General features: G+C 46.3%; 1 protein-coding gene across 2 annotated transcripts; it reads right to left on the bottom strand.

The window, feature by feature from the left end:
* Window positions 1-79: 79 nt before the first annotated feature.
* On the bottom strand, window positions 80-17780 carry SLC25A29 (solute carrier family 25 (mitochondrial carnitine/acylcarnitine carrier), member 29). Of its 2 annotated transcripts, XM_015424459.1 has the most exons (4): window positions 17452-17780; window positions 13346-13389; window positions 9188-9271; window positions 80-3355 (listed from the first exon to the last, which is right to left on the bottom strand). In XM_015424459.1, exons 1-4 carry the CDS (start codon window positions 17483-17485, stop codon window positions 2597-2599), a joined length of 921 nt encoding a protein of 306 aa, XP_015279945.1. In that variant the 5' UTR covers window positions 17486-17780; the 3' UTR covers window positions 80-2596. The 2 variants fall into 2 exon arrangements, with proteins under 2 accessions (XP_015279945.1, XP_015279946.1); XM_015424460.1 differs by lacking the exons at window positions 13346-13389; window positions 17452-17780 and adding an exon at window positions 11450-11470.
* Between the last annotated feature and the right edge of the window lie 553 nt (window positions 17781-18333).

Consider the following 18333-nt stretch of genomic DNA (forward strand, 5'->3'; position numbering starts at 1 on the left):
GAATAATGTCCAGGATTATTACTTTTTTTAAAAAAAAATTTTTTATTTGTTCCAGTTTTATGTACAATAGTTACAGAATACTGTACAAAAGGGAAAATTGTCACTGCTCTGAATCGTTGTGCATAAACAGCTTAGGTAGGTTTCACACATTCAATTTGAATGTCCCTGCAAATAGGCATCAAAACATCCAAGATACCTCCAAGGTACAGGACAGACCAGTTTTACAGGTTTCTCTAGTGTAATTGTTGAAAAAAAAAATGCTGTTGGCTACACAGATTTCCCATTAAAGAAAAACTACCCAGCCATATTGCACCCGTCCCAATAAAAATACAAGTGTAGCACGTCCCGCTAAGTCATTGGTTTCTAGCAAATGCCTTTGCAGCCATTGGATTTTTTTTTTTCTCAACAAAAGATCCCTCCTCTGGGGTAGCTTTTCCACCCATCTTTTCTTAATTTACTGTTTGACACTTAAGAGCATTGGTCTCCGGGTGGCGGTTTGAGAGACACAAGGATGTTTCTGGAAGGCCAAAGGTAGGTTACATCAGTAGCAGAAGCATCACCGAGGTCTTTTGGCTTACACTTTCTTCTTAGGAGGAGAGCAGCAGAAAGAGGAAGAGAAAATACAAAAACAACTAGCATATAAGGAACGGAAACAGTAAAAAAAAAAAAAGTTAAGCAGGGCGGCATTAAAACTAGGTCTAGGGTCTGAAGACCTTAGAGGGCCTCCTCTTAAATAAGCCACACAGATGACCAGGGACCAAGTGGCATACACGTAGCCACTGGTGGGTCCGTTTACTCACTAAAGCCCAGTAGAGAACCTAGTTTTCAGCACCTGATGAAGGGAGCTTTGACTTTCAGAAGCTCATACCCTTAAAACCTTTTTGGTTCCTAAGTTGCTACTGGACTCAAATCCAGCTGTCCCACTGCGGAGCAACATGGCTACCCACTGACACTAGCTTTCAGCATGGTTCAGATCTCCGGATATTTCACCTGAAATCATAAACTATGGTTTGTTCTCCACCCTGCGATTAGGCCACACAATGAAACTATGATGTTTTGCTGTAGAAGCAATTTCTTTTCTTTTTTTTTAGCAGCGCAGCCGAGGGAGTAAGCTGAAGGAGCCCCCAGACTTATATCCATAACTGCAGCTTGACAATATGGGCAGAATTCAGCCAGCTAGTCTGCTGGTGGTAAACAGGGGTGTCCTCTTTGCCTCCACAAAGAGGCTTTTCTAAGAATTAGAGGATCTGCAGACATAAATTGGGATGGGGGCTACAATATGGAGGGGAAATTGGGTGAAAAAAGCTGGCTAAATCCAAACCCTGTCTTCCATATATCCCTTCACCCATAACTATCTGAAGGGTCAGAGGACTCTTCCAAGAGCAGCATTTCAAGGATCCACAGCAGGAGAGCAGAGGCATTCCTTGATCCAAGCCTGAGTGATTAGGATGCATGTTCAGCATTTCTGCTTTAATAAAGCTGCATCACTAGCTTATTTGCTCGGTCAACACCAGCACGTTCTCTAACCAACCCACCAAGCTAAACCCATCCAAATACACTACTCTTTTCATTACAGCATAATCCACTGTTCTGCTGCCACACTCCCACTTGCAGAAACCAGAAGTTAAAAGTCCCAGTTCCCCCCAAGAACATTTACGTAACAAGCTTCCAGGCAGAAAGCGTCAGCCTTCCAACTTGCAGAGGTAGTTAAGGCAAGCTTCGCCCGAGGAACAAAGGGATTTCCTGTATCCCACGTGATTTTAAAATGAAATTCCACACAGTGTGTCACAGAATTATGAGGATGGAAGCAAAGGGTGTCGAACTTTGCTTCCTCCAGCGGGCTTCTGAATGACCACCCGCAGGCAGGGTTCAGATAATGTTGTTCCACGCACATTGAAAGAGAAGATTTTGTTTTGAAAGCAACACTATGAAAACGTGTGCGTAGCTGAGAGATTTGCAACGGCATCCTAAACAGGATTGCACCTTTCTAAACCCACTGAAATCAAACGGGGTTTGAAGGGTGGAAGCTATGTGTAGGATAGCACCAGGAGCCACTGATCCACAGAGAGGCAGGACGCTACTTACAGAAAAGCTCCATCGAACTGTTCACAGTTAAGTGGTTTGCCAGCTGCAGGAAAGGGGAGCACTGAATCCCTACATACCACTTACACAATGTCTTAAGAACAATCCTTGTTCCTTTGGAGAACGGAGAAGAGACAGGTGGGGCTCCCCAATGGAAGAACACCCGCTGAATTCTGGTACGAGCTACACTGAGCTTCATTGTCAGGGACAGACAGGTATCGTTCGGGTTCTCGGGAGGAGCAGCAGCTATGACAGAATTTACCCAAATACTGGTGCACATTTGGGACTTGGGGTGGGGGTAATTTTTTTTTTTTTAAAAGAAGAGTCCTTTTATTTCCTGTTTTTCTGTAACGGATATCGTAAGGCAATAAGCCATTGTATAAAGGAAGTGAAATCCTAAATAACGTTAAAAGAATGCTTTGTACAGACGAAAAATTTACAGTTTCTATATTTAATATTTTTTTAAAAACCATTAATATACCAAGACAGGTGCACCAGCCTTCGGCTTCAGAAGTTAAAAGCTTGAAGGTTGCTGGATTGCTGGGCCCGCTTCACATCCACTTAGATCTCCTCTAAGCTGCCTATCTTCTGACCTCATATACATAAGGAACACTGTGACCGTAGCGAACGTTGCGGCGTTAACGGGGAAGGCACGAAGCAGTGTGGACGTGAGCCCCCTTGTGAATACTCTCCAACCTTCACTGTGGTAGCTTTTTCGAACACAGTCCAGAATGCCCTTGTACTGTACCACCCCACCGACGCCATCGGCCTGAAGGCGAGACTTGATCACGTCCACAGGGTACGTCGACAGCCAGGAGACAATTCCAGACATGCCTCCTGCCAACAGTAACTTAGGTATAATGTAACTGTCCTCCGCCTCGCAACCAAGATACCTGGTAAGGTAGTCGTAGGTCAGAAAGTAAAACCCAAAACTGGGAGTCTCCCGCAGGAATGTGGAAACCATGCCCTTGTTGATGCCCTTCAAGCCTTCCTTTCGGTAGATCTTCACCAGACAGTCCAGGGAATTCTTGTAGTTCTTAGACTTCAGCCGGTATTCGCCAGTCCCTTGCAGCTGCATGCGGGTCTTTGCCAGCTCCATGGGGCAGCAGATCACGCACTGAATGGCGCCCGCAGCTGACCCTGCAAGGAACTGGTTTAATGGCGTATCGTTTCCCAGAGCGCGGATGGTGTTTCCTTGAACGCCAAACACAAGGGCGTTAATGAAGGTAAGTCCCATCATAGGTGACCCAATCCCTTTATAAAGTCCAAAGGCCTAAGGAAGAAAAGGTAAAAAGGGACATTTTAAGAACCATGTTGACAGCCTAAAGTTGCAACTGAAAGTTCCTACAGTGTTCTCTTTCCATCATAAGTATAGGGTTGCATCCCATGACTTCCTCCCACCAAATTGTCCTTCAGCAAAGAAAGATTTCTCTCTAACAGAAAGGAAACCTTTCCCTATGAGAAAAAAATTCAACTTTAGGGGAATTCTTTCTCCCTTGAAGGAGACTTAGCAGAGAGGAGTCACAGGATCCAACTCAGAGGGAGGAAGTTTTGGAGTTGCAAGTAAAAAAAAAAACCACCCTGTAATTTCAACTCATTTATGTTGTACTGAACTTCCCGTAACTTCTAGCTCTTCTAGACTGTTAATGTTTTATCTGTATAAAGCATGGTGAAGCTTTTTGGTGGGGGAGGGGAGAGCTGCATAAATAAATCATTATTTATCAGAATCAGCAATGGTTGGTCAACACCCATGTGGACATGATAGAGGTTTATAAAATTATGCACAGGGTGGAGAGTTGACAAAGAAATTTTTCTCCCTCTCCCAAAATACTAAAACTCAAGGGCGTCCAATGAAACTGACAGGCAGTAGGTTCAGGATGGACAATAGGAAATACTATGCACAGAGCATGATTAAAATATGGAATTTGCTACCAGAGGATGTAGTGATGGCCACAGGACTAAACAGTTTATAAGGGGATTAGACAGATTCATGGAGGATAAGTCTGTCAACGGCTACTGAGGGGAACATCCACATTCAGAGGCACTAAGCCTTTGAATCCCAGAGCCAGGAGGCAACATGAGGGGAAGGCCTCAGCCTCTATGCCCAGTTGTTGGCCTTCCAGAGGAACTGGTTGGCCGCTGTGTGAGACAGGATGCTGGACTAGATGATCCAGTAGGGCTCTCATGCTTTTAATATTATCTGATAATAGAAGTTGCCACAATTTTCCACACACCTCAAACTTTTCTGTGGCTCACCTTTTTCCTCATGATTTGTGGAATTCCACACTCAGAAAGGCAGCTTGCTAGAATATTTTCCCAGAATGCAAAGCAGCCACACCTTCAGAGCACTCGCATCTTACGGCACAGCACGACAAAGACTGCTGTGCTTTGTGGAAATAATTCCTCTTGATTTCATCACAGCCTCAGTTTACAGTCAAGGCCAGGAGTAAAACACACATTTGACCCCAGAGCTCCAAGATGATAACAGTGCAATGCCATGACAGATCTGATTTCTAGTGCTCCACCTTTTAAACGGCAGAGATTATGTTCACACCTGATTGGTGTGGTATAATTGTAAAAGTTTGCAATTGTAAAAGTACTGCACCAGAGAGGGTGCAATAGAGATTAATTTATTTAATAATTTTTAAGGACAGCTTGGAGTACGTGCACAGTCCTTTGCATTGTTATCCTTTATGCTCAGTATCTGAATGGAACGTTGCGGGAAACTGACTGTATAAAGCTGAAGTTCTTGATCTAATGGAGAGCTAAAGGTCAGCAGAGTCTAATAAATACACGAGGCACAAAAAAGCCAATGTGGCTACATAAAAAGCCAAATGAGCTGAAACTCAGAAAGGAATGGAAGATGGGAGCGGTCAAAAAGGACATCTACCAACAAGCAGCCCAGCCTCGTAGCGACAGTCTCAGGAAAGCTAAAACTCAGTGAGGGGTGCAACCAAAAACATTTTCCCAGCTATGTCCAAAAAGAAAAAAGGAAGGAAAGAGTTGAAGAAGGGAAGAGATTGGATTTATACCCCACCCTTCACTACCCGAAGGAGTCTCAGAGCGGCTTAAAATCCCTTTCCTGCCCCACAACAGACACCCTGAGATAGGTGGGGATGAGAGAGCTCTTTGAGAACTGCTCGAGGGAACTTGTGACTGACCCAAGGTCACACCAGCAGCTGCCATGCAGAGGAGTGCGGAATCAAACCCGGTTCTCCCAGATTAGTGTCTGTGCTCCTTAGTAGGCACATAGATGAACAAAACCTATTGAGGCAGACTCAGCACGGTTTCTGTAAGGGAAGATCTTGTCTCACTAACCTGTTAGTGTTCTTTGAGGGGGTGAACAAACATGTGGACAAGGGGGATCCAATAGATATTATTTACCTTGACTTCCAGAAAGCTTTTGATAAAGTTCCTCATCAAAGGCTCCTAAGTAAGCTCAAAAATCATGGGATAAAAGGACAAGTCCTTTTATGGATCAAAAACTGGCTAATTAATAGAAAACAGAGAGTGAGTATAAATGGGCAATTTTCTCAGTGGAGGGAGGTAAGCAGTGGGGTACCGCAGGGATCAGTACTTGGTCCACTGCTTTTTAACTTGTTCATTAATGATTTGGAGATGGGAGTAAGCAGTGAAGTGGCTAAATTTGCGGATGATACAAAGTTGTTCAGGGTGGTGAAAACCAGTGAGGATTGTGAGGCACTCCAAAGGGATCTGTCAAGGATGGGCGAGTGGGCGTCAACATGGCAAATGGGGTTCAATGTGGCCAAGTGCAAGGTGATGCACATTGGAGCCAAAAATCCTAAATATAAATACACATTGATGGGGTCTGAACTGGCAGAGACTGAGCAAGAGAGAGATCTTGGAGTTGTAGTGGATAACTCACTGAAAATGTCGAGACAGTGTGTGACTGCAATAAAGAAGGCCAATGCTATGCTGGGGATTATTAGGAAGGGTATTGAAAACAGATCAGCCAATATAATAATGCCCCTATATAAATCAATGGTGAGACCTCATTTGGAATACTGTGTGCAGTTCTGGGCACCACACCTTAAAAAGGATATTATAGCTTTGGAAAAAGTGCAGAAAAGGGCAACTCGAATGATAAAAGGGTTGGAACACTTTCCCTATGAGGAAAGGTTAAAGCGCTTAGGGCTCTTTAGCTTGGAGAAAAGACGACTGAGGGGTGACATGATCGAGGTTTATAAGATTATGCATGGGAAAGAGCAGGTAAAGAAAGAGGTACTTTTCTCCCTTTCTCACAATACAAGAACTCGTGGGCACTCCATGAAACTGCAGAGCGGTCGGGTTAGAACGGATAAAAGGAAGTACTTCTTCACCCAAAGAGTGATTAACACATGGAATTCACTGCCACAGGAAGTGGTGGGTGCTACAAGCATGGACGGCTTCAAAAGGGAATTAGATAAGCATATGGAGCAGAGGTCCATCAGTGGCTATTAGCCACAAGGTATAGCTAGGGGCTCTGGGGCAAGTGATGCTCTGTCTTCTTGGTGCTTGGGGGGGGGGTCAACAGTGGGAGGGCTTCTAATGTCCTGGCCCCACTGCTGGACCTCCTGATGGCACTGGTATTTCTGGCCACTGTGTGACACAGAGTGTTGGACTGGATGGGCCTTTGGCCTGATCCAACATTGGCGTCTCTTATGTTCTTATGTTAACCACTACACCAAACTGGCTCTCCAGTAGGCCGGCTGCTCAGGGAAGAGGACGGTGTGTCCAAGAGTGACAAAGGGACAGCAGAACGGTCCAGAACTCCTATTTTACCGTAATCTTCTCCCAAAAGGGGAGCTGTGTGCAGCAAAGCAAACGTTTGGTGAAACAATGAAGGGACGGGACTGGGTTCTACTGCTCTTTGGCATTTTAAATTATGTACTAAGAATAGCCTTTAGCCGCTGTGGTATATATATGTTTTAATAAATATTTCCTGTACTACAGATCAAGATGGGTAACCATGTTAGCCTGTCTGTAGCAGTAGAAAAGAGCAAGAGTCCAGGAGCACCTTAAAGACTAACAAAATATGTGGCAGGGTATGAGCTTTCATGAGTCATTGCTCACTTCTTCAGATTCTGAAGAATCTTGCTCTTTTCTGATCCTGTACTATAGTTATGTATGGAGCTGCGGTGGCTTAAATGGTTAAGACGCTGAACTGCAGGCTGTGGAAGGTAGTTCAGCAGTTCGAGACCTGGGTGCCGCATGACGGAGTGAGCTCCCGTCTCTAGTTCCAGCTCCTGCCAACCTAGCAGTTCGAAAGCAAGAAATTGCAAGTAGATAAATAGGTACCACTTCGGTGGGAAGGTAACAGCGTTCCGTGCGCCTTGGTTTTTAGTCATGCCAGCCACATGACCACGGAAACGTCTTCGGACAGCGCTGGCTCTTCGGCTTTGAAACGGAGATGAGCACCGCAACCCTAGAGTCGGATTTGACTGGCTTTCGAGCAAGGGAACCTTTACCTTTTTTACTATAGTTATGTGGTGGTCAAGAATGTTGGAATAAGAACACCTGGGTTGAAATCCTCACTCAACCACCGAGTGTCCTCTGGCAAGCCATTCTCTCAGTCTAACCTGCCTCAAAGGGTTGTTATGAGTACAAAACGGAGGAGGGTTCTCCCCAACCACCCTGTTAGCATCCAACGTCAGGTCATTCTGAAGTGGGCTAGCTTTCCTAAATGTCTTGCTCTGATTTGCTAAGAACACAAAATTCAGGAGGGACGGTGGTGGTTCTTTTTAATAAGGGAGAGACCTTCAAAACATAACCCCCCACAAACTACAGTGTTACGCAGGATGAGTCTAACACTTCTTCCCACAGTGAGAACAGAGAAGTATTTAGTTAAACTGAGCTCAGTGCTGTCCAAAATACAATATTAAAATGATAAAGTGCACTGGAATATGAAGCATGCTCCTCCGTTTAGTCAGAGACTCATGAGGATGCACCTGAAGCCCCCTTTTCACATTTAACTGCAGCACCGACTCCTCCCCTGTGCTCCGCGGGTAACATGAGAAGCCCCCAGGGACGACTGCCTGTAGCTGAACACAGAGAATGCAGAAGACCCCTGAACCAATCCTTGGCGTCTCTCAACATCTCCAGTAGCAGGTGTTAAGAGAAATATCCTCTGCCCATGACTCCGGAGAGGCACTGGCCGTCAGAGTAGACAATACAGAGCTACATCGACCTGATGGCCTCACTCTGTGTAAGGCAACCTGATAATCAAGGAAGCAGGAGAGTCTATGGCTGTGTGACAGAACGCATACTTGGCAGAGTCTCAGGTTCCAACCCTGCCATCTACAGTTAGAGCACTTAAAGCAACTGGAAAGATCTCTGCCCAAGGCAGGAAAACGGGGGGGGGGTGTGTGACACTGGTAGAAGGAGATGTCACAGGACTTCTCCCCACACCTTTGTAATATCAGCCGAGCCCCACCATCTTCTATGGCCTGCTGTTGCCAGAGTGTGGACTGAGATCCATCCAGAGCTGAGAGAGACCACCGACTCAGCCTTGTCCTCCTCTATGCCTGAGGCCCGGAGGGAAATTTTGTCCGGGGTGTGTGTGTGTTTGTGTGTGTGTGCTGTGACCAGTGTTCCCTCTAAGCTGAGTTAGTGTGAGCTAGCTCAGAGTTTTTTAGCCTCTGGCTCACACATTTTTGTCTTCGCTCAGGAAGGATGGCTCCAGAGCAAACTAATTTATGCAGTGGCCAAATCGCTCGGTCACCACTTTAACGCCAGTAGCTCACAAAGTAGAATTTCTGCTCCGCAGAACAAGACTCCGAAGCTTAGAGGGAACATTGGCTGTGGCTCATTTGATCCCCGTCTCGTGAGATCTGTGGCACTTTCATACATTACAATTTTGTTTCTTACTATAAACCGCCCTGGGGTTCTGCTTGGCAGGAGAAAAGCGGGGTAAAAACAAACAAATACAATATGAAGCGATTTGAAAAGCCACCTGGGAGGCTGGTAGGGAGCAACAGCACTCATGGAGACCTTCACCCAGATGAGTGAAATGGAGTCTGGGTACCATCACCTCCCCCTCCTCTTATAACCCAAAGCAAAACTCTGTGTGTGTGTGTGTATCCCCCCCCCTTCACAGGTTACTCACCGATTCTTGCTTTATGATAGACTGAAAGCAATGAAAGGTCCCACGGTACAGCGGCTTCTTGATATTTTGAACTTGGAGGCGCACCTATAAAATGTAGCAAAAACTTATTGACGTGGCAAACACAGCAGGCAGTGCACTAGTACCTTTGTCTGGGTACACAGTCACAATACCACAGCGCCGCGCTAGGCAGTTCAAGAGAAATGTCTTCTATTTGGGAAACTGCTCCATATTTGAGGTAAATGTTTGCATGGAATTAGGGGGTGGGGGGTGTTCTAGGACTCTAATAATAATAATTAAAAAATAAGAACAAAGAACAACAATAAGACCATTCTTTTATTTATTCAGGGAATTTATATGTCACCGTTCCAGATGCCTGCTTGAGGCGTCTTTTGATCTTTCCCCGCCTCAGCTAAAGCTTTTTACAAGTCTGAAACGATCCACAATTCCTGCAGCAAATTTAATTTCTTCAGTGTCATGAGGTGTAGTCTGTGACCTACTATAAGGTTTTTTATTTGTTTAGATATTTGTAACCCATTTTTCTCCCCAATGAGGACCCCAAAGCGGCTTACAACATCATTCTCCCTCCTCCATTTTTACCTCAGAACAACAATTCTCTGAAGTAGTTTAGAATGAGAAAGAGTGACAAGCCTGAGGTAACCTAGTGGGCTTCCATGACAGTTACGGATCAGGATTAGAATAGCACCTCTGCCTGTCATAAGTAAGTATTGCGCCTCTAGGCAAACAGTACAGTCCTACAAAATAATAAACCCTTCTAAGCCCGTGGACTTAGAAGGGTCTAACTCTGTTTAGGACTGCAGTGTAAAATAAGTATTTTACGCCCTTTATCATTTTCTTTTCCGATATGTATTCCAGCATTCTATATACAAAAGTGCAGGTTCAGTGAATCCCGTTTTGAGAAAACACTGGTTAGGGAAAGCAACAGGGGAAAGCCGGCCCTTACTGTGAATATAGATATAGAGGTCTTTATACATATTCTGCCATTTCACACATGGCTTTCCCCTTCCGGTAAAGAGCTGGATCTGAAGCTGTTTGCCATTTCAGACTGCACCGCTTTTTCCCGCTTTTTCCCTGCCATTTTTCGCCCGTGCGGAGGATCGCCGACTTTTTTGGGGGGGAACGTTCGCTTTAGAGCGCTATAGCAGTATAACAAAACACTCCATGCATTCCAATGTGATTGACATAATGCTTTTTGTTTTTAGCGCTATAAAGCAAACATTAAAAAAAAAAAAGCCGGAGATCGCCCGTGCGGACAAAAAACGGTGGGGAAAAGCGCATCGGAACCGGGAGACGAAACTGAGGAGTACTTGGAAGTGGTTGACAGGTAAAACGCTTCAGCCCCGTTTCCTAAACGGGACAGAAGTGATTGTGTATGAAATGACAAATATATTCTGGAAGGGAACCGGTTCTCAAATGGTTCTGTCTGAAATGACAGACCAGAAACCATTTGGGAACTGTTCCTCTTCCGGAATATATCGCCTGTCAGAAATTCCTCACAGTTTTGTAATCAATGAAATACCTGCTGTAAAAGTTTAACTTGTTCAGCAGTATCTCAAATACAAAAAAACAATTCTGGCTTGGAATCTCAAGAGCATCTCTGTCGGTAATATTTTGTTAATCTTACACCCCACTGTAGTCTTGCTGTGAATTCCCATTAAGCTATACTTGCTAGATCACTTCTTCCTGTATCTACAGAGCCAAGCTTAACTGCAAGGAAACCTTAACATCTCAGGTACCAAACATTTTGATTAAAAATACACTGAGGGTGAACCCATGAGCCAAGCAAAAGGCAATACCTGAAATGCATTCATATCGACATTTGCACATGGTGTGTGGGGGGAAACAGTAAATATTTAACAGGCTCCCCATTTAAAGAGCGGCTGAAACAGAATTTGCAATGCAAAAAAAGGGTTTGTTCCACAACATATCTAAACCTTAAGCGCCACGGGGGGAATAAATACACACAGTACAAAATTAATCGCTAAACAAAGCCACGTTATTTTTTTTATTGCTCGTACTTAAAACAAACCTTGTCCCCCCCCTCCCTCCACTTCAGAGCACTAGAAACATTTTTTTAGAAACTAAAAATTTAAAAGAAAAAGAAAAAGAGGGGAATACACCATAAGAAGTTTCCTGGTATATATATATTTGTTGTTGCTGTTGTTTATAAAATTTGAACTAATCATACATGTTGGAATAAATTAAGACCGAGAGAAACAGAACGTTCACCTGGTCTATACTTACTAGGTAACTCTCCCGTGATGAGGCTTATCTGTCATCTACAACAAAGTAACACTTTTGCTGTTAATGAAGACAGCCCCTGGCTCAGAAAGTAAAGGCAGTTAAGCAACAAAGCAATTGAACACATCACATCAACAAACTGGGGGCGGGGCGGGTGGGAGCAAGTAGTTGCCACTCAGACGAGCTGGCTCAGAGTCAACTCGGCCTCTTTTCACCGCCATATGCCCCTTCAGCCCCACACCTCCCCACCCACTGCCCTACTTTGAACAACTACTAAAAAAAAAAAATATATCTTTCCAAGGATTCAAACTTTGCTTTGAATCCAAAAAAATTTTTTTAAGAAGGAAATTATCCTTTAGAAAGTTTGCATTTTTAAATTCAGGTGAATTCGTAAGATTTGCAGGACAAGTTTATCAACAGTGCATGGATATTAACCCACATTAAGATCACACTAGTCCCCAGCAGCCCAGCGGTGGATAGATAAGTTAGAATAATGCTTGGTGCACTTTCTTGGAAGCAAGCCTATTGAACTGAGCAGAATCATGCACTGGATCAGGGCGCAAGGTCGATATAGGAAGCAAGCTCAGCATTTCACATAACCAAAATGCAGGAATATTTGTTAAGAAAAAGATTAATTAACCCTGAATCCGTTTGCACTGGAAATATGCTCAACGAGCCTTGCTTCCAAGTAAATTAATGTATTGCTCAGAGGATACCAGGCTATGCTTCTATGCGGTTAGATGAGCTCCATGAAGTTGGGTGAGCGGGTGGGTTAGAATAACAAAACAAGACCGTCTTATTCCAGCCCTCCTTTTTCAAGCACATGTTTATGGAGAACCATAGCATGCTGAGTTCCCGAGGAACCCTGGCAGGGGGTTAATATGCAAGTCTATGGAATCTTGCTGAAATCAGTTCACAGCCAAAAAGGCTTTACAGAAAAGGCGCCCAGAAAACATACAGCTGGCAAGCCAAAACACTTCATATTTCATCCAAAAAACTTATCAGCGACTGAATTATTTATAGTTGCCAAGTATTACTGGTTCTGCAAAAAACTTAACAGATTGCTCCTACCCACAACTAAGCCAAAATCTTTGTATTTTAGCCCATCTTTTTTCTAGGTTAGCAGTCCGATTCCATGCACACCCAAGTCAGAAATAAGCCCCAGAGCTTACTTCCAAGTCAGTTTAAATCCAGGTGTTCAAGATAATATATCCCATGGGTCATAATATATGCCATGGGTCACTGAATCCTGTACGATGCATGCCATGAGCCAAGCATTAGGCAATAAAATACTATGGCACTGTATCTCCAGCACTTCAAAAACGTAACCAAAAAAACAGGGGGAATGACATTTAGAAACACGCAACATCCCGCCTTGGGTAGAGAGAAAGTAAAGTTAGGCTGTTTTGTCATGTAGCTAACAGGTGCCAGGGCAATATAAATCACAAATTAGTCCTTCTAAAGGAAATGGGCGGGGAGGGGGGGGACTACGCTAAGGTAGCAATAAAGCCAAATTAAAAGGAGTGCAGTTATTACAAGATAGTGTTGAAGAGCTGCAGTCCTAGCTGTTGGTAGTAGGTGCTGTGGAATTTCTGGTTCAAGTGTGGCTGAAGACCCACAATTCAGATCTCCTTTAACCACATGTTACTCAAGGAATTACATGACCTAGAATAGAATGTTCAAAGTTCTTCGACTGTACAGTTAATTTGATAGTTTGCCACAAGATGTTCCAGTGCTTTAATAAGACTGTAAATCTAACCTGAGGTCTCTGTACCAGGATTAAGTCTATGAGGGTGTTAATTTAGAGAGTCTGAAAATGTCTAGATGTTTTTCTTTGTTACCGGTGCCCTCTTCAGCCTAAACACTTATCATAAAGAAGTGTATGAAAAATCAACCCACCTTAACAGTGTCGAATGGGTGTCCTACCATCACCCCTGCGGCACCTGAAATAAAGTGGAAGAAATTACTACATTTACCATTTGCCAACCACATAAAGTCAGCTCTTCAAAACATAGAAATCACACATTTCCTGCTCACAGGACGTATGGTGAGCAGAGACAAAATGGTTCAGCCACTGACAGTGGGCAGGTTGTGGGATATGAAGCAAAACAGATCTAAGAAACTTTCAGGTGGGTAGCTATGCTGGATTGCAACAGAAAAACAAGTTTAGAGTCCAGAAGCACTTTAAAGACCAACAGGTAAAGGTTTCCCTTGCTCGAAAGCCAGTCAAATCTGACTCTAGAGATCTCCGTTTCCAAGCCAAAGAGCCAGCGCTGTCCAAAGACATTTCCGTGGTCACGTGGCTGGCATGACTACACACTGAGGTGCATGGAACGCTGTTACCTTCCCACCGAAGCAGTACCTATTTATCTACTTGCAACTTTCTTGCTTTTGAACTGCTAGGTTGGCTGGAGCTGGGACCAGAGACGGGAGCTCACTCCGTCATGCAGCACTCGGGTCTCGAACTGTTATACAATTATGGCACAGGGTACTCAGCAGAAGTCTCAGCCTTGTAGGTTCCGGGAAGGAAGAAAATTTTTGTATCCATTTCCTCAGGAACTTTTCTCTCCCAGCTGCGTGTTTTGGGCAGTAGAAAAATATATGTAGAAGCGAATCTACCATTGCTAATGGGCAGTCGCAGTAGTGTTGATTTGCTGGGATGCCCTGAAAGCGACCTTTCATCTGTGCAGATGCAAATGCATTCCACCGTGCCACCATGTGAGCTCTCCTCAACTTAGGGGATGAATAGCATATACAAATAGTGTGGTACATCAAATTTGATGGGTTATTTAATTCCTACATGGATTAGGGTAAGGTGGGGCAGCGGCAGAACAAAGTTTTGAGTCCAGCGGCACCTCTAAGACCAACAAAGTTTTGTTCAAGATATCAGCTTTCGTGTGCAAGCACGCTTCTTCAGATCTTCATATCTGAAGAAGTGTGCTTGCACATGAAAGATTATACCTTGAATAAAACCTTGTTGGTCTTAGAGGTGCCACTGGACTCAAAGATTTCCATACATTTGACAAAAGGAGCTCTGACTCGCAAAAGCTTGCACCCTGAAAATCTTATTGGTCTTTAAGGTGCTTCTGGACTCAGATCTTGCAAATCTAAGAATGGGGATCTGGAGGGATTTCACTAAAGGGCCATCCTACAAGAACCAACTCAGCTCCCAGCAGCTTCTCACTAGTGCAGCAAAAAATACATATATAATGGTATCACAGGCCTGTGATGTCATGAAGGGTCCAAGAAGGGTTTCCTAGAGAGTGGCAGTGGTGCCATGCAAAGCCTATTGGGGCGGGGGGGGGGACACTGTGGCCCAGTGGCAGAGTATCTGTTTTGCATGCAAAGTCCCAGATTCGATCCCAGGAACTCTCCAGTTAAAAGGATCAGGGAGGGGGTAATGTGAAAGGCCTCCATCTGAGACACTGGAGAACCGCTGCCAGTCAGAGTAGATAATCCTGACCTTGATAAGACCTATGGTCTAATTCAGTGTAAGGCAGCTTTGCATGTGTGTGTTCATGTTTGGCCTGGAAATACCACCTCTATCGCTTCAAGCAGAAAGGAGCTACATGCTGAAAAACACCGCATGTTAAGGAGCTCTGCTGTGTCAAACGTGATCTCAGTCTTTATGCACCATCCAGGAACAGACAAGGGGTGAACGTTCATGTTCAGAACAGCCAGGGAGCCACAATCCCCCATCCACATCCTATCCCCTTGGAAGCCGCTTCCAGCTAGCGCACAAAAAGTTGGATCCAGCCACTTTTTCTACTAATGAAAAAGCAAGGAGTCCTCACTGAACACCCCAAAATACTATGATGGGGACCATGGGACCTGTATGTAGAAAAGCCACATGGGATTGAGGCCATAGTAAAAGGAAAGATTGGGCAAGACCTCTGGCATCATGCACTAGAAACGCAGAACTTGCAGAACTGTAGCACCATTTTGTGGACCACACACAAAAAAACAACGCTGGTATGGGGGACACCAAGAGAACAATCACAGGTTCTGCAAACCGTACAACGCAAAACCCTACGTTCAGGTGAGAATATCCCCCCCCCCCCCAGTTCTGAAAATTTTTTCCATTGCTGCCTATCAGAATGGTCTACTCTGAACAAGGCAATTCACATAGTACATTCAGGAAGACAGCCTCCGGTCACGTGAGCAGTACCCAACTGCTCAGCACTACAGCAGAAGACAGGGTTTTTTTCCCTCTAGACAGATGATATTAGATAGACTGTGCCTAGCAACTGGCACTATCAGCAACCAGGCCTCCTAGCAAGGGATGCCAGAATTTAGGATTATCATATTTTGAAAAGCAAACAAAAAGAGGACATATTTCCTGATGGACTACTTCAAACGAGTGATCGCTGTGACAAACCTCATGTTAAATACCCCTACTATTCAAACTGTCATAACGGGCGATTCACTAGGAACATTCCTAACTTTCCGACCCCAAAAGAGGACGTTTTCATCCGTTTTTTAAAAAGAGCCAAAAAGAGGACAGACACCCAAAAGAGAGAACATGTCCTCTAAAAAGAGGACATCTGGTAACCCTACCAGAATCTATAGTTGATAAGCATTCTATGGCTGGGGGGTAAAGCCGAGCCCCGTGCCCCTCCCACTGGGCATTTCATTTGGATTTTGAGTCTTCGGGAAGAGGGCAGGGTTGAAATCTAACCAAAACATTACACCGCAAATACCATCCCCTGAAGGTCTCCCCTCCGGAAGAAACAATTGCGTGCCCCGCTAATCTTATTAAAACCGTGCCAATAGTTCTTAATCACATGTAAGTGGTTTAGACGCCACAAACGTGGAAGTACAGGGTGTTCCACATAACTAACTCTGCATGCGAGAGGAGGAGGGGAGGGGAGGGGGTGAAGCGCAGCCTCTCAAGCCTAGGAGCTGCATTCCTTGATCCAAATCTAAGCATGGTGGGGAAACAGTACTTCTGCTTCTCCATCTCTCCCCTCCCACCCCTCCAGGTTTGAGACCTTTAAAAAGCAAAGCCATGACTAGGAAAAAAGTCACATTTACTGAGGCCACGTATCGGGAGCTTCAGAATGCCACTGTTCAGATTTGGCTGTATGGATCAAGAATATATACCCAACAGCTCAGCCCTTCTGCTGCAACCATCAACAGCATGGATTTATTTGGCCGCAGGAGAGAATCGGTTTCATCACTCAGATTGGAAAGGCTAAAAGGCAATTCGAAGTAGCTAGAAAAGACCTGCAGCGAACCAAACACATTCCCAGAGCAGATGCTACAAAGAGCAGCCACGACGCTGTCAGTTTTGGAGGGGGGGGGCAGAGTTGGAGTTGGCTTCTGGGACCAGGAAGCACTTCCCTTTTCCCCGAAAGAGGAACTGCTGCGCCCGAACGTCATACTTTCCGACGCAAAACCGGTTTCCAATGAAGTCGACGCGCATACGGACTGCCCAGATGCACTCCGCGGCAAGGGGAAGGCGCTTTGCACTTGCTCAGAGAAGCGCTCCCCGTGCTAAGGGGCACTTAATCATGCTTTATTATTGCTGGAGCAAAGCCCCGTTACCGACCTATAAGCCTAGGATCACTTCCCGGCTTGGAGTGTCTAATTTACATCGGTGGAATCTATGGAAGCTGGAGGAAGATCGGCGTTCTTCTCGCTCTTGCGCGAGGCACCGCACGTTGTTAAACCGGAGACGGGAGAAGAAGGACCCCCAAGAAGAGCCTCCCCGACGGCAAAGTAAGACACCCAGTTCCTGGGCGCTGACTCACCAATCGAAGCCGGTGCTGCACTGATGGCGCGGGCAGGGACAATGGCGCCCTGGGGCCGCCGGGACAATGGGGGCCGCCGCGTCGATTGCACGGGCGGAGGCGTGCACGATTCCCCAGACTATGCCAGGAAAAGAGGGCCCGGGCCGGGGCAGCACAGCCACCGAGGCGCCCCTCCACTCCCCCCCCCCCCACCCTTCTTTCCAGCGGCGTCTTCCTCCAGCAACCCCGAGGCGAAGACGCGCCGGCCCTTACCTCCTACGCAGCCTGCTAGGAAATCCAGCGCCATCGCGGTCTTCCGAGCCGAAGCCTTTTCAGGGCGTCCTGGCCGGGCTCTTCTGCTACCGCAGCTGCTGCACCTTCACGCGATCGGGCGCTCCTCGACAGGCGAGCGAGCAAGCAAGCAAGGGAGCGGGCAGCAAGGGAGCTGTCTGGCTGGCTGGCCGGGCGGCCGGCTGCTTCTTCCGCCGCCTTCCCGCCGCGCTCCAGCTAGCCAAGCGAGCCAGCCACTCCGGTGCGCCTTTGCCAGCCCCGGCGCGCTCTCGCCTGCCAACCCCGTTCGGCTCCTTTCTATTTCTGACGCCAGAGCGAGGGAGGAGGGAGGGAGGAAGGAAGGGGGGGGGGAAGGCAACCTTATGGGGCTGAGGCAGCCTCCAATGGGCGACGGCTTGCTGGCCAACACCCTTCCCGAGGAGCCCTCCGCCCGGGCCGCTCATTGGCCTACTGAGCTGGGGAGGCTGCTGGGGCTGGGAAGGCAGTGGCTGGAAGCCTCGCCGAGGGGGGAAGGAAGGACGGGAGGGGAGACGGCGGAAGCGCCGCCTGCCCGACGGAGAGCACAAGCGGCGGCTTTGTGTCGGGCGGGATCCAGCTAGGCCGGGTGTGTGTGTGTGTGTGTGTGTGCGGCCTCGCTCCGCTGCTGCATTTCTTGGCTCCCCGGCCGAGGTGGGGGGAGGCGCTTCTCGTTTGCTACTTACAGACGTGGAAGTTTATCGGGGCCACCACGAGAGGTTGGCGGCTGGATCGGATCGGCTGTGGGTTTCCTCCGGCGGGCTCGGTTTCTCGACGGCGTCTTCGGTCAGTTTTAGCCGCCCGCTGGTGCCATTTCCCGTTAATCGGGATAGCAAAAAAAAGCCTGCC

The sequence above is a fragment of the Gekko japonicus genome, unplaced genomic scaffold, assembly GCF_001447785.1.
Source record: "Gekko japonicus isolate JY-2015 unplaced genomic scaffold, Gekko_japonicus_V1.1 scaffold44, whole genome shotgun sequence".
Taxonomy (NCBI): domain Eukaryota; kingdom Metazoa; phylum Chordata; class Lepidosauria; order Squamata; family Gekkonidae; genus Gekko; species Gekko japonicus.